At 26.8% G+C, this 17470-nt stretch overlaps 1 protein-coding gene across 1 annotated transcript in view; it reads left to right on the top strand.

Moving 5' to 3' along the window:
* Positions 1-16028, top strand: part of Stt3B (catalytic subunit 3B of the oligosaccharyltransferase complex) — a 28914-nt gene extending 12886 nt beyond the window's left edge. The window contains exons 8-17 of the mRNA XM_043042714.3: positions 113-211; positions 294-440; positions 3168-3371; positions 4112-4335; positions 5065-5252; positions 6058-6229; positions 6314-6487; positions 8409-8522; positions 10022-10228; positions 13101-16028. Coding sequence (XP_042898648.1) covers positions 113-211; positions 294-440; positions 3168-3371; positions 4112-4335; positions 5065-5252; positions 6058-6229; positions 6314-6487; positions 8409-8522; positions 10022-10228; positions 13101-13175 — 1604 coding nt within the window. The 3' untranslated portion in view covers positions 13176-16028. The remainder of the gene's footprint in view (positions 1-112; positions 212-293; positions 441-3167; positions 3372-4111; positions 4336-5064; positions 5253-6057; positions 6230-6313; positions 6488-8408; positions 8523-10021; positions 10229-13100) is intronic.
* The last annotated feature ends 1442 nt before the right edge of the window (positions 16029-17470 follow it).

Genomic DNA, 17470 nt, shown 5'->3' with positions numbered 1-17470 from the left:
ATTCTGTTGAACTTGTCAAAAAAAGGTGTATATTTTAATGCATTTTTATTGTAATTTCGACAAAAAAAATCACTAGTTATTTGAGTTATTTGAAATACTCTTTATTTTTCAGCTTATACAACCTTCTTCATCCTTGGTCTTCTTTTGTCTATGCAAATACCTTTTGTAGGATTTCAACCTGTTAGAACAAGTGAACACATGGCATCAGCTGGTAATAACAACACACTGATTTGTTCAAAGGAATAATAATTTTCTAGTCATACTCTTAAACTAATTGTCATTCTGTATTATAGGTGTTTTTATTCTGATCAATGCATATGCCTTTCTCAAATACCTTCAATCCTTTTTGACAAAATCTGAGTTAAAAACTGTTTTCATTTTTGCTGTTACTGCCATCGGTCTTTCAGTATTTCTTGGAGTTGTTGTGCTGACTTATGGTGGTAAGTGCTAATATTTTTTGTAAGTAGAAAGAACTATTTGATTCCTGTCTAATTAAAATAATAATTATGATAATGATTCCCTCAATGTGTCGAACCTACTCAGAATAAGCTTAAATCGTCTGTTGGTAACTTTAAGTGTGACAAATTAAATATTTTAATTTTGTCTGCTTTTTCTACTTTTATATTAATTAATCAGATTTTTAAATAAAACATTTACTGGGCGTTATATTATTTATAAAATTATTAATGAATACAAGTAAGTGTTAAAAAGGACTAAAGCTGATGCCTATGGGTATATGTGATTTAACTTTTATAAATCACATTTATAATTTTTCAAATATTTTAAAAATTATTTCTTAGCAAAAATATATTTTTTTTAATGATTTACAATTTGTTTATAGTAATTAGAACCTCCATTTTGTTAACCAATGCCAATTCAGACTTTTTTTACACTTAAATTTTTTTTCCCCTTTCAATAATATGCTGTCATAATTCAGTTCCACAAAAAAGAAATCGTATATTAATTACATTTTTATGTTAGTCTTTTTTTTCTCTCTTACGTTTGTCTTTTTAAAAAAACTTCATTGTAAGTAAATTTTAAAATATAATATATTTATACCTATTTGATGAAAAGACATTTATTAACCAATTATATTGAAATTAAATTACTATATAGAATAGGGGTGCACAACCTTTTTAGTGAAAGGCCACTTGTAGATAAAATTGTTTTGGTTGTCCAATGAAGAATCGCCTTCCCAATTATTTAGACATGTTGACTGTAATTATGGTAATTTTTAAATAAACATTATTTTAGATACTAAATTCTTTTTCTAAATCAACCTAGTAATATATTTGAAAAAATTAAATGTTTTTAAATTAGTTAAATGTTACCTCAAAAATACCAAACTGATACTTCTTTAAAAAAAAAAAAAATTCCTTTGAGTCAAAAAGTAAATATCAAAAAAAACTAGTATTAAAAAAAATAGAGATGGAGGAAAAGTAATATTTTTTTTATTATATCACATAATGCAAAGGTTTATTTAAAAGATAATATACTGTAGTGTTCATAAAATAAAAGTAAAATTAATAAATATTTATCTTGAACAACATAAATGCAAATTAAATATTTTAATTAAAGAAATTTTATGGTTGTCTAAAATGATTTAAAACAAGCACGTTATAGCTCAAAATTAGTTGGGGACTTATTTTTTAACTATAGAACAATTATTGTAAATGAGTTTTTAGAGATTTTATGAATATTAAATCTTAGACAGTTTTTTCAGCTACCAAAGAATTTAAATAAAGTTTTTTAAAAAACAGTAAACCGTACTTTACTCATGCACAAAATTTCGTGTGTTGTAATAATGTTGTATTAAAAATATTAAGATCTTCAAAGAACCATGTGGAAATTAGTAGACTGCCCAAAAATACATAAACTGCTCAAGATCAATCATACAGTAGATTAAAAGTGAAATCACAAATTAAGCAAATTATTTAGCTGCCAAAGCGATCAAAAAATGACTTGGACTGCCAATTGGCACAAATAATGACTTGAACTGTCAATTGGCACAAATAAAGCCTGTCGAAAGTGAATAATCACAATTTAAAACTCTAAAATCGTAAAAATATTGTAATAAAAAATCTAAAGATTTTCAAAACCTCTTGCAAAAGCGTAGCAGCGACTGCCAAAGGAAAAGTAAAAAAATTCTTTAGGCTCGTAACAAAATCAGCACAAATAAAGCGCTCTTTTAATGCACAATTCAAGTGTCTTAATGTAAAAAAAAAATATCAGAATTTTTACAACGATGTGTAAATCCATAACAGTAATTGACGAAAAACTGCACAGATTTATGATGGAATCTGTGTAATTTGAGAAATTTTGAAAGTGATGTCTCAATTGTGCAAATCAAAATTCCTGACTTTGTTCCTTTTCAAAAAAAGAAGAAAAAAGTATAATGAATATTTCTTGCTTGCTGGCCATACTTCAACAACTGGATGGCCACATGTGGCATGCAGTTTGTGCACCCCTAAATAAAAACTGTTATTAAAAATACAAAATTTTTTTTAGAGTTTATTATTGAAAATTCAATTAATAAATAATTTTATCTGTACAATTTGAATATTTTAATTATCGCAAATAAGTCTGGTCCTAATTGCTTCGGATATTTTGAAGACGCATCGCACATTTTTTAAAAAATGTTTTGTTGTGAATTAATTAATCCAGTGATAGTAAGCTTATAAATTAACAGAAATCTTGTACTAATATTTAATTATTTTATTTCAACAACAAATATAAGCTTATAGTTTCAATTCAGCTGGATATAATTGATATTCAAATTTACTGCTGCATATTTGTCGTATCTCGGGTAGTTATATGTTTAATAATGAATAAGTGCAAAATTTCCAGAAATACTTAATTGAAGGAAATGTCATTCTGTGTGCTAATGTTACTGGGCATTTCAAAAACATTATTTTCTTTTTGAAATTAATTTCAGAGTAATTAATTGCATTTAATAACAAATGTTGGACTTCTTTTGGTATTATGAAATTACCTAACACTATATCTAATAAAACGCCTCAATTTCTCCGTAAATTTAAATAACTTTGTGATATAAAAATTTCATTTTTTTATAATTTCAAATGATTGTGAAATCAAAAATCTATTTATAATTATGAATGAATCATTGTTTAAATATAATTTTTTTAAAAGAAATATTATATTTTCAGGCTATATAGCTCCTTGGAGTGGTAGATTTTATTCCTTATGGGACACAGGTTATGCTAAAATACACATTCCAATCATTGCATCGGTATCAGAGCATCAACCAACTACTTGGTTTACATTTTTCTTCGACTTGCATGTTCTTAGTGCTACATTCCCTGTTGGATTGTGGTATTGTATTCAAAATTTAAATGATGAGCGAGTATTCAGTAAGTATTTTTCGATATTTTATTCAGTATAAATGTTGCAAACTTGTAGGGGAAATAGGGCATATTGAAGTATTGAGAATCACATATTAACCCATGGAAGAAAATTGCACAGTAACCAATGCATATAAGAATTTAATTGTAGCCTAGCTTCTCTGGTATTGTTGCACACTGCTAGAGGCATTTCCCTATTAATATCTCCCGGTTTATAGGTATTTGTTACTTTTTTTTATCTTAAAATATATATTCATGTTTTCTAATAATTGTCAAAAATTCCATTCCAGTAGGCCCAAAATTAGGTGTTTTATCGTAATTTACTAATTTGATAAAATCAAATCAGGGAGCTCAGCAAATTAATCGCTAAATCTTTAAACTATGATAAAACAGCTCCAATCTTAGCTCGTTTGAATGCAATTTTTGGAAAATTTTATTTTATAAAACAAATAACTGTGACAATTTCAACAAATAAAAGTACTGGTCCAACTGCACATGGACAGCAGGACCATAGTAAGAAATGCTCTTAGTGGCATGTGATGATATTGCTGCCTATAGGGTGATGTGAGATGGTTTTTATAATGTGCCCTATTATCCCTCCAAATTTATAACTGCTGAGATAAATCATTCTGTATATTTTATTTTGATTTTTCTCTGCATATTTTTCAGTATTTTTCTATTGCGTAAAATTATCGAAATTCACAATATTTTGTGCATATTAAAAATTTCTGTTTTTTTTTTCTTTTTAGTTATTTTATATGCTATAACTGCAGTATATTTTGCTGGTGTCATGGTTAGACTAATGTTGACGTTGACTCCAGTAGTTTGCGTACTTAGTGCAATAGCCTTTTCGCAGTGTATTGAGTTATATTTGCAAGACGATGAATCCCCAAAGACTTCATCCTCATCGTCAGATAGTGACTCTGAAGAAAGTGATGGAACTGACAAGAAAGGCAAGAATTTGTATGATAAGGTATAGTCAATTTTTGTTTTATTAAAGTATTTGCATAATAGGTTTTATAAAACCTTTTAAATAACTACTCATATGCTAGTTAACAATCCATTTACAACAATTATTAACAAATATAGCATACCTATTGAATGTTATGCATTGCACAAAAAATATCTAAATAAAAATATAGATATTTTATGTGCAATGCATAACTACGGTAAACAAAAATTGTCTATTTGACGATTGTAGGTATGTGTATGGTTATAAGTCAAGAATGACCTTTCTAATGAAGGTCAAAAAACTTTTTTCGTTTGAAACTACTACTGATGTTCAATAATGATGAATTAATATTTAACTTGAAGTCTATTAATTAATATGTGTCTCAAACTACCTGTGGATTATGAACTAAGTAAACGTTAGAAAAATTACGGATATATAGGATTGGGTTCATATGCAGCCAAATATTTGACTGCTAAATCGGAACTTTTAAGTTTAGCAAGCATTGTATACAATAAAAAATGAAAGAAAAAATTCTGGTAGGAAATTAATAATGCCTATCCCAATTTCAGAATTTAAATGGAAATTTTTTTTAATTCTTTTTTTACATTAGTACTTATCATTAATCAATTTTTAAATATTTTTGAAAATAAATTCACTCAACTACTTATACTCAGTGTTATGTTGTTTTTTGGCAGGATTTTTATTCTATTTCTCTATGTCTCATGCCAGAAAATGTTTTCTTTTTTACAGGCAGGAAAAATACGAAAGATAAAAACTGATCAGTCGAGAGACAACATTGGCATTGGTACAAATATTCGAGGAATCGTAGTTTTACTATTGATGATGATTTTAATGATGTTTGCCGTCCATTGTACTTGGGTAACCAGTAATGCTTATTCAAGTCCAAGTATAGTTTTAGCAAGTTATAGTGCTGATGGGTAAATAATTTTTATTTTTTGATTTTTTGTTAGCATTATTGAACTTTCTGGGTGGTACTTAAGGTACAATTAATCTTCTTGAATCGAAAATCTAATTTGTTGTTTTTTAATAGTACACAAAACCATTAAATTGGTTTTATTGCAAGATATTTTGGGGGAAAAAACTGTTAGAAGTTCATGTAACATAAGTGTAAAATGTGCAATTAACTAAAACGCTTCTTAGTACAATTATAGTTAAATTCCATTTACTTATACAATAGTTGCTATATTTATCCCCTTCGTCTTGTAATATGGCATGTTCATTACAAGAAATTTTAAAGTGCCAATAGAGGTTAAACAGGATTTGTCATGAAAAGTTTCTTCTGCTGTATAGCATCCTCTTAACTTGTCATTGAGGCCTACTCATTGAATAACAAGGGAAAATATTGGGTTTTTTAATACGAAACACAATGGGTGAAAGGAGTCTTTATTCATCACAAACTCAGTTGCTTATCAAAAATGCCATAGGTGTGCAATCGAACTAGTATTGATACAATTAATTTCTAATAAAAATTAAAACTTGATATAAAAAAATTTCTCAATTTTTGGTTATTTTAAAATAATACAGTTAGACACAATAAGCACCATGGTATAATTTTTTATCTTATTGAAAAAAGAAATATTTTAAAATTAAACAGAATATTGTAGCAATAAAGAAACTCTCTTTAAGAAGAGGACTTTTCTCCTTGTAAACAATCAAGCTGGATTGAAGAAAAATGTCTTTAACCTCCAAAAGTAGACTAACTGATATGATATTTATTTCCAGGTCTCGTTTAATTCTGGATGATTTCCGTGAGGCTTACTATTGGCTTTCCCAAAACACTGCTCCAGATGCAAGAGTTATGTCTTGGTGGGATTATGGTTATCAAATTGCTGGCATGGCAAATCGTACAACATTAGTAGATAATAATACTTGGAATAACAGTCACATTGCTCTGGTAATTTTTCTTTTTTGTGCTATTACAGGAAAATTGTTTAAGAACAAGTATAGTTGTTGATCTTTGGCATCATTTTTGTTGAAGGTTGGGAAAGCGATGGCTTCAAATGAAAGTGCTGCTTATGAGATAATGAAGTCCTTAGACGTTGATTATGTTCTTGTAATCTTTGGAGGTGTTATTGGCTATTCGGGTGATGATATTAATAAGTTCTTGTGGATGGTCAGAATTGCTGAAGGAGAGCACCCTAAAGATATAAAGGTAAGTTTGTCTTGTTTGATCTTATATGTTTATATATATAAAGTTTAAAATGTAGAGAAAAGATGAAAAATGATATAATAAAGATTAATGAAAGAAGAAGAAAAATCAATGAAATAAAATATTTTTTAAAAAAATATTAAAAAGCTAGAAAACAAAATAATGAAATGATATCTTGTCATCAGCTCACACGATTATATCCACAAAAAGGAGTGCTTATTAATATTGTATTAATGTAACCAAAGTAAAATATATCAATACAATAGTGTGGGGAGCAACCAAAAAAAGAAAAAGAAACAAAAATAAAACGCATTGAGCAAAAAATATGTTAAGTAAAAAATGTATGAAATAAAATATCACGCTGAAAACAAAATGTAAAAAGAAGAAAAAAACTTAATCCATAAAGCAAGTAGTGAATTGAAACAAACTTTCACATTCCTGAATACCCCAAGAATGATTTAAAATATTTTCGCAACAAGCCTGCCAGACTGCAGAACATGAAAACTGAAGCGTAAATTGAGGAATCTTTTATGGCCGGTTCTTACTACATTACTGAAGCTCCTTTGATTTGTTCGTTACCTTGGATTGAAAGCAAAAATGGATGTGTGTGACATAATAATATTATACTGAATAATTTCAAGTTTATAATTAATAAGTTTAATATTTAATTATACAGTTTTAAGGATTTTAAAAAATTAGCATTTATTTGAACAAGGAGAATTCTATATTTTCTCTTGTGTGCATGAAAAAGACAGTGGTTTTCGATGAGTTGCCAGCCATCAAACTTAAAGGAGTGGCATGCTAATTTCGTTTTCTCTTAAATTTATAAGAGGGAATACTATTAATAATGTTTCACTATTCTTGTTGTAAATATAATTAAATAAAAGAAGGTTGGTGGAAATACATAAAAATGCAAAAACGGCTAAAATACTATTTTTTATTTAATAATTAAATAAGAATATAGTTAGCAGTGCAATATAAAATTTTTCATTTGGTGTTCACAAAGCCGGAAAAGTTTTCCCTGCCATTTTGAACTAGGAGGACTAAGTCATCTTTAAAGCTGAATAGTTGGGAACGTGAAGGTGGGATTCTTTTTCTTGTTCAATCAAATGTAAAAGAGCGGCTGCATTCCAAATAATTGATTCTCTACTGTATTATGATTTCAGATGATTTGTTGTAATCACAAATAGAGACTTTGCTGTGAAGATTTGTGCATAGAAACCCCAATGGATTTCAAATTAGAATCATTTGGATTTTCCTTTTGTTGTTGACTTGCCCTAGCAAAATTTTAAAGTAACTAACATTTTCTCAAGAAGCTAATTTAATGGCCCAGTTGTCACAAAGTGTTTTTCAATGTTTATTTATTAATGTAATAGACTGCCATCTAAAGGAGAAAATCTAAACTACTTTATTTGTTTTAACAAATGATGCCTTATAGACTGCAGGGATTTTTCTTAATAAGTATATTTCTAAGAATTATTACCCATTAATTTCAGAAATATTCTTTTAATTGGAATATTTAATTTATATGGCTCTTTATGAAAAAACTATTTCTAAATATAAAATTAATAAGAAAGTTTATTTAAAGCTATGAATTAACATAGAAAGACTTGTATGAGACTATCTATATTACATTATCAATATAATGATATGGGGGGTTAAGCAGGCTACTGAATATTATTTATTTCATCATTTCATGATAAAAAGACAACTTCATCGAGACATATAAGAATCAACAGCTCCACAAAATCTTTGTGCTTCGTTATTTAATATTAGGAAAAAGTTTCGCAAGTATTTCCCATTGTTTCCCTAGTCATATCAGAAAAGGGTATCATTATTAATTGCAATTGGTTCATGAAATAGGACAAAAGATTTCTCATGCTTGGTTAAGGGAAATACTTAAAATAATACTCTTTCTTTGTAGGAAACTGATTACTATACTAGTCGAGGAGAATTTAGAGTTGATGAACATGGATCACCAACTTTACTGAATTGCTTGATGTATAAATTAAGCTATTACCGTTTTGGGGAGTTTCAAGTAAGAATACATTGAAAATGAATTTTTAAACTGTAATTTTTCATTTCTTTATTGCATGTAATTTTAAACACTAATTTTTTTCTCTTTATGATTTATATTTAACTAAAGGTGAAGGATTAATAACATATATTTCGCTTTCATAAAAGGATAGGTAAATTTATCAAATAGTAATTTGAGCAATAATTTGCCTGATACACACTATCAGCATTTAATGCCATTATTGCCTATTTTATATTAAATATAATCTCAAAAATATACTTTTTATTTATAATTTATACCTTTAGAAACGCAATTATACATAAAAATGTTTTTAAAAAATTGTAATTTATTTTAAGAAAATTTGATTAAATATGAATGTGCAAAGTTAATAGTAGCGTATAAAGTATGACTCTTGTTTTAAAGTCCTTAATGTACTGTTTTCATTTTCCACAGATTTATTCTTAAAGCATGCTATAAAAAGTTTCAGTGTTTGTTGTGTCAAAATTTAAGTTACTTGCAGAAATTTTGTTACAAATTTTTTAATGTGTGACTATATTCTTGCACCACTTATTGCTGGCAATTTCATTATCATGGGAATTTTTATCCAACACTTGGTTGCTTTTATACTCAAACGTTAAAACTGCATTGTCTTTATTCACATCACCAAAATTATATTTTTATTCGACTCTACTAATCACACTTAGTTTTTTTTTTTTTTTTTGCTGAATTAGTATGAGGCAAAAATGATGTAACAATATCCACATAAATATGGTTGTATAATTATGCAAAAATTGTAGTTATCCCATATTTTATTTTTTTAAATTAACTATCCTGCATGAAATTGATTTAACAGTAAGAATTTATTATATTTCAGTCCTGAGATTCTTTCTCAAATCTGTAATTTACTACTTTTTTTTTCCACGTATCCCACTTTTCCTAATTTGTTTTTATAATTTTCTGGTTTTCATTTTTGTCTTGCTTATGAAAAATAACTACACTACCAAAATTGTGTCTAAAATAAACTAAATAATTAAAATCGATCTATTGGTTGATAAAAGCTGGCAATTTAAGATTTTTCAATGATTCATTATAGGGTCATACTCTGTTCATTTTTTGTATAATTATAAGTTTTTATTTTTTATATTAAATAAACTGAGGTGCTCATTGTCAGTTTATTTATTTATTTTATTCAAAAGTAATTTGAATGTTTTTTAAATGCTATTTTTTTTTTTAATTGTAGATCTATTAGTGATATCCTCTTGTTAGAAGGTTAAAAAACTTGCAGTAAAATATTATTATACTGTATTACATTTAATATTTTCTTTGAAATGTAGCATATAGATTTTTAAAAAAATCGTTGTAAACGAATTTTCTACACACAAAGTATTCTTTGTTATTGAAACATTTCATGTATTTTACTGCTTTTCTTTCTCATGGTATTCTTTTTTTTTTTTCTTTTAATGAAATCCCATGCCTGTTATTTTCAATGCTTAATTTTTATGTTTGTATGTATAATGCAGTTGGATTTTCGCACTCCCGCTGGATATGACAGAACAAGAAGTATGGAAATAGGAAACAAAAATTTTCAATTGGAGCATTTGGAAGAAGCATATACCACCGAGCATTGGCTTGTTAGGATTTATCATGTGAAGAAAGATGCTAATAGACCACGCATTCCTTACAATCAAAGAAAAGTCAAATCTTCAAATCTTTTTATATCCAAAAAGGTATGTCTCAACATTACTTCTTCACTCCAATTCTTTTTATTTTAAAGTGGCTACTAGTGTATTTATTTTATTTTGCTGACTGTAATTTATAAAAAGAATTGCATTCAGAATATATTTATATTCTTTTAGAATCTTTTTCTTGGTATACTTATGGCTTTTTTTTTAAACTAAAATTTTAAGTTTTTAATTAAAAATTCTCTATTTAAGGGCATTTTTTTTTAAATTCAAATTTTTGAACTCTCTAATATTTTGAAAAGTTTAAACAATTTAAGCTATGAAAAGTTCTAATTCTTAGAAGAAAAAATCCAATAATTAAGAGCTTAAATTCATTTATTATAAATTTCTACCCAAAAAATAATTTTGAAAATGATTCATATCAACAGGACGTTATATTGCGGGAGAAACCCTTTCTTGGCAAATCCTTTAACTTACATAACTAAAGTAAAATTAAAAGAATAGAAGACTTGAATTCTGGTAATCCTAGAGTAAACCATAAAGTTTCTAATGTTGAAAGACTAATTTCAAAATGCCAACAAATTATGACAGAGTTACCCCATAGAGAATTAGTTCTGCAATAGTTTGTTTGCATTTTAATGTTTTTAAAATTTTTTCTTCCTCATTTGAAATTTCATTGTTAACTCTAGGTTTATCTAAACTCTTATTTCTTAACTGTAAAATGCCGATGGAGGCGAAACAAAATTTATCGTGCAGAATTACTCACGCGGTATAGAGCTTTCTCTTGATAGGTCTCTTTCCAGGCTTAATTTAATTCAATTTTATTGCAGTTTAAGCTAATGAAAACTGATTTGGATGATGGTAAAAAATTTTTAAAGATAAATTGCACAGAAAGAAAGATATTTATCAGAACTCCAAAAAACAGTCTAATGTATTATACTTAACTACCTTTCAAAATATGCTGACTTCAGAGATATATTGGTATATTTTTATCAGAAAAAAACTTAATGGAGAATTTAAAATACTGCATGCTTTATATCTCAAATTGTGATTAGAAGATGGCCTTTCATGTTTCAAAAGAAACTGTCGAAAAGTGTAAGCATCCACTATCAGTTTATTTGTATAAGTTAAACAAAAAAATCAACAGCATATTCGAAATTTTTCCTCCTCTTCGACAGTTCAGTCTGGAGGAGAAAAGGCCTCTTATATAGTTTAAAAGCACAGCTAATAAACCATTTGTATTAACATTATAGCTTTAAAAACAATGTGTTGTAAAACAATTTTTACCATGAAAAAACTGCTTGAAGTGAAGGAAAAAAAACTAATAGGCTTAAAATTTTTTATTATTTTCTTGATTAGATAAAAATTCTTTTTTAAAAAAATTTTTAAAAAAAACGGAAAATTAATTATTGGCTCCCAGTGTTGTATCTGGTATGGTAAGTATTAAAACAGTCAGAAACTTAGGGCTATAGTCACAAAATTTATGCAGGTGTAGTTTTTGTTGTATATTTAAATTGATTTTTAAATATATGTATGAATTTAAAATTATTTTGAGGAAAAGATAAAAATATTATACATAAAATAAAAGTGTTAAAGATAAAAATATTATACATTTTATATCCATACTCTCTTTTATTGTTTTATTTTATTTATTTGCTCTCATCTCATTAAGCAATTTTTAATTATACTCAATGAAATCTGTTTCTAATACATTTATTAGTTTTTATAATATAGAAATAATTTGTTTTCAATTTTTAAGTTTTACTTAATTCTTATTCTGGCATAAGATTAATTTATAAACAGGAATATTTTTTTTTTTAAAAAAATGTACCTTTTAATATAAAAAAAGGAAAAGATAATAGTGGAAATTTAATAATTTAACTTAATAAATAGAATACATAAGATCATATTGTAGGAGTAACTAGTTTATGATTTCCCTTTTTTAAGCATTGTGCTCTATTGCATTGAGACAAAGCATAGCATAGTAAAGCACATATAATTTATTCATTAACTTGTAAGCCCAAAGAAACTAAATTTTGCAGCAACATGCTACCACAATTTCATTTTCCAAGGCATAACAATTTATATATATACTATTTAATATTGGGTCTTTAAAGTCTTGAAAATTTATTGCCATAGGCAAACTGCACTCACCTTAAACTGTGCTTGGAATGAACTTTTTTCTTCTGAAGTCTTTACGAAGTTGATGATTAACTAATTATATTATTGTAAGCATTTATCGGATTTCAGAAATTATTCTCTTTTGGTAATAAATTAATGAAAAAGAAATTTAAATGAGGGTGACAGCAGAAATTAAATCTTTGCATGAAAAGAAATTGTATATAAAGGAAATAGCGAAATAAATATATCAGTCTGATTTTATTCTCAAGTCATCATAAATCAAAAACTTGCCTTATCATGCTATATTATGATTTTCAAATAATAGTTCAAAATGAGACAATTATGCCATTTTCAGAATAAAAAATCTGATTTTGGTCATTTTTTCATAATATTATTTTTAAACATTTATTTTGAATAAATCAACTCTATTACTGTGGAATTTTTGATCAAAGCTCAAGCAAAAATGAAATCATTAAATACTCTCTGGGATAATATGCTGTATATTGTGATCGTTTAACTTTTGGATGCAGATTGGCCACAGCCTACCAACACGAAATTACTGTACGCAATTAAATGTTTGGAAGTTTACATCTAACACATATGTTTGTTTTTTACATTTTCAAAGGAAAATATTGTTTATTTTCCCCATAAATAAGCATTATTTTTCGTTATGTATCCATAAAAATTTATTCGTGTCATTCAAAAGGTGTAGTATATCAAACTCATTTTATAATCGTCATTCAAAAGGTGTAGTATATCAAACTCATTTTATAATCGCAATTCTTTATTTCTCTAGACATCTAAGAGAAAAAAGGGAACAATCAAAAGTCGTCCAGTAGTGGTGAAAGGTAAGAAAGCAGCTAAAAAATGAAAGTCAGAAAATCAAGTTTATGTGCATCAACGCAGCCCATCATAAATAAATCACTTTGTGAACAGTGCCTCATAGACATTAAAAAGACTCCATTATGAGCCTGAAATTCCATTTGTATAAAAGGACCACAAAGCAATGTTTTATATTAAAATGAACAAGGTGCTGTAAATTATGCTCACATCTTTGACATCAAAATGGGGAATATCTTTTTTTTTTTTTTTTTTTTTTTTTTTTCAATTGCTGTAAATATAATGATGCTGCAGTTATATTCCATTATATTTATAAAATACTTTTTTTTTTGTTTGAAGATGTTCCTAATTCTTCATGCTGTTTGGGTGATTTTGTATATTTTTAAAAAGAAAAAATATATATAATAAAATTCATTTAGGTATTTTCTTTCAATTCAAAGTGTTTACATTTTTTTTTTCTCATTTTGAGAGCTGATTATTTTTAACCCCTTCAGCTCAAATTGAGTCTTTACTTTAGTACTTAATATGCTACAATGATGTACAGTGCACAAATTTTTCTTTTTATCAATTTTTTCTTTTTATTATTATTTGCACATAGTAAAGTGCAATTTCAATGCTTTGAGAGGTTAGCCTGAAATATACTAATTAATTTGTGCAAACAATAATGTCTAATTACAAAGTCAGACACAAAAACGTTCTTTCTCAGAATTAGCATTTTTTTTTTTTTTTTTTTAATTCTTGGCCCTTAAAATGCAGAGAGTTGCCATAATCTGGGAGGAAAACATGGCCCCTGTAGCTCAACATGTATATTTTGCCATTTCTTAAAAATATTTAAGCTCATCGAATAAAGAAAAAATCTTTTTTTTTTTACGCAATTTTAAAACTTATGTATCAAAAGATAGTTCTGCATCAAAAACGATTTGTATTAGTATAATTTATTTTAGTAATAGTAAAAAAATATTTGAATCATTAGATAAGCAAATTTTACGTCATTTAAAATTATATCATTTTGACTGACAAAATCCAAGATTTGAGTGGAATAACTCTTGAGGTATGAAAATTTATTATTACAACTTTTCGAAATTTCATTATACTCAAAAACTATTAAGCCGATTTTGCAGAAATTTTGTAATTTTTTATTTGAAATTTCTTAACTGTTTAAAATGAAATTTTTTTTTTTTTTTGCTTTATTATTCAAGTTTTATTCTACCATTATTAAATCAAATGATAAAACTATTTTTTGTTTGGAATTATAATTATATTTGTGTGAATAAGTTTTATTTTTGTGTTCAAAAGTGTTTAGATTTGCTTAAATAGTCTTAGAGCTGGGGAAATATGTAAAAAGAGAAAATCACATTCAGAGACCCAAACTTTTGACTGCTCTCCTAAACTATAGGTACCGTATTTTCCAGTTTGCAGTTACCATAATATGATGGTCAAGAGTTCCAATTCATCAAAGATGGTCAAGAATTCCATTCATCTGCACAAATTAATTGCATATTAGTATGCCATAATCTGATCACTAGATCTAAAATTATGAAAGTGTTGATTTTTATGTTGCACACTGTACATTTTTGTTTCAATTTCATGAGTTTCAGAAAGAATTTTTACAAAATACTAAATTTTATGACGAAAATTTGAAAATGTTCATAAAACGAAAAAAAAAAAAATTTTTTTTTTTTTTAAAGGGCGAAACAGAGTTCTCCCTAAGAATAAAAAAGGGCAGGGCACGCTGCCTCTCAAAAAAGGCACTATCTATAAGTTTTAAAAGGGCACTCATTCAGCACCGTAAAAATTTATCAAAATGTGTAATATTATGTAATAACTGAATATGATCTTCAACAATTTTTAAATTACCCTCTTGTACTACTTTATGTGTATATTTCAAGAAATGATTCTCTCTCATTAATTTTCTCTATAAGAGAAAAATTTGTAGTTCATAAAAATAATTAAAGACATGCTAATGTCTCTCTGAGCATAAATATTTTTTCAAAAAAAGTTAACTAAAAACAACTATTAATTGATGAACAATTTGAAAGAGATTTTTATAATTTAAACTGAAAATTATGAAAAAATAAGCATTTAAAGTTTAATTTTTGAAAAAATTTATTAATACCCCCCCCCCTCAATAAAAGAGATACTAATAAAAATTTAACGAGTTGAGAATAATTCAAGCAAAGTTAATATTCGTAATAATAATCAGAATCAAACCTATAAATACTGATAATTTTACCAGTGTGTAATTATTATTTAAAAAGTGAATTAGTTTTTTAAAAAATGGAATATGAATAAATAAGCAGTGTTTTTAAGGGATGGGTGGCATGTATTTACAAAGAGGGCACATTTATAGGAATCAAAGGGCAGGCAGGACTGACCGCCCACCTTTAAACGCTTAGGGAGAACACTGAGCTAAATAATGATCAAATGGAATGAGTATTGGAGATATTACTTAATACAAACTTCAAAAAAAATTTGAATGTGTTGACTGAATACCATGTTGTTGCCATTTCAAGCATAATAAGGTCGCAGAATATGCTAAAACAGAAAAAGATTGTGATCCTAATAAATATTAAATTTTATGCATTTATGATTAATATTTAGTGTTAAACTATTGAATACCAGATCTGAAGGGGTTTTCTATTATTAAACTATTTTATAAAATTTAATTAGTGAGATCTGCTCTTTTGGGTATTGATAAAAAGAGTTATAAGAATGTTATTCACACCATAAGCTTAAAAAATTAATCTGATACTTCATATATACTGCCTTGAGGTGTTACTACCTTTTTTTCTATTGTTATTTATTTTATAGTTCTATTGGAAAATATTATTCATGCCATGAATTATTTGCACTGATAAGAAAGCAAATAAAATTTTAATTCTTATGTGCTTGTTTTTATTTTCAAGACTTTAAATTACATAATGCAGGCTTAGTGGGCCAAACAAAAAATCGGGACATATTTTGGAACAATAAGCGTATACTAAACCACTTTTAAAAATGGCACTTGACAAACTAAAAAAAGTATAATATGCTTTAATTTAATATAATAAAGGTAAATGTTATTGTAAATTAATTATAAGATATATTATTTTTAATTTCAAAATAACTTAGTTAAAAGCAGAAAATTTTAAGTTTTTAGTATAATTTTATAATAGCACTAAAAATTGTATAGTTTGAAATTAATGTAAAAAATTTTTGTAGGACTGTTGCCTTAAAAAAAAACATTATTTATTAGCATTCCCTCTTTCCAATAGTTATTAAAACTTACAATCTGGTTCAAGACTTCTTAATCAAATAGTTTAAATTTACAGTTTCAACAACCTTGAAACGAAAACCCAATGAATATTATGCTTAACATTTTTAGTGCAATAATTTAATTTACCTCAATTGATCAATTAAAAATTCTGTAATATGTTTACTGTATTGTTAATTGCAATTGATCATTTTAAAATCGGATGAAAAATATGAATCAATAATTCTTCCCCCTACAAGATTTGTTACTGCCTTTGCTGGAAGTAATAAATAGGCATATGACCGATGAATCCATCTATATAAAGAATTTGATGATGTAAAATTGTTAATTGAGATTTCTTTTTCATATAAGAACAGAATTCCCCAAAAATTTGAAAGAACTAATTCTTTGCTTAAGATTTTATGCCTGAACCATGTATATAGTTTGTGGACTACCCCAAAGAAAAAACTACCGAATTTAACGATTTTTACTGATATCAACAGGGCGCGATTTCGTTGACTAGGGAATCGTTAGTTGCAGAAATATGCAGTAGCAAATATTGCTAGTAACGCCTTTAAGGTATTTTTTTTACACTGTTTTTCCAAATTCCGACACATTTGCGCATGGATAGTTGGAATTATTCACTCACCTGCTCGAATCACATTTATGTTCTATAGTTAATCCACGTCATCGTTATTCGATCTTGGCCACTCCCGATATACCCATATGTATTTATTGAAATTCGAACCTGCACCTATTTGTTCATTATGTCAAGTTATCACCATTAAACATATTTATACTTGAGAAGCAAACTTTTTCACAGCCCTTTATATTGTTTTAAAACTTTAAAAAAACGTATTAAATTAAAAATAGTCAATTAAAATGAAGAAAACAAAAAACTAAAGATAGTAATTTTTTTCTTGGAAATATTTTTGCAGCATATAACTAGTTTAGTATAATTTTAATACACTTAAAATAAGTGCAAATATTTATTCTTTAAATCAAAATTTCATTTCGAATTTTTGCAAATTTAAATACAGTGAGGGCTTGTTATATCGAGATTCACATTGCAAGAAGTCAGATATTATGATACT

The sequence above is a fragment of the Parasteatoda tepidariorum genome, chromosome 1, assembly GCF_982258835.1.
Source record: "Parasteatoda tepidariorum strain Cologne lab strain chromosome 1, Ptep-v5.0, whole genome shotgun sequence".
Lineage (NCBI taxonomy): Eukaryota > Metazoa > Arthropoda > Arachnida > Araneae > Theridiidae > Parasteatoda > Parasteatoda tepidariorum.
Note: the sequence above shows the minus strand (reverse complement) of the source record. Positions and strands in the feature narration are given on the sequence as shown.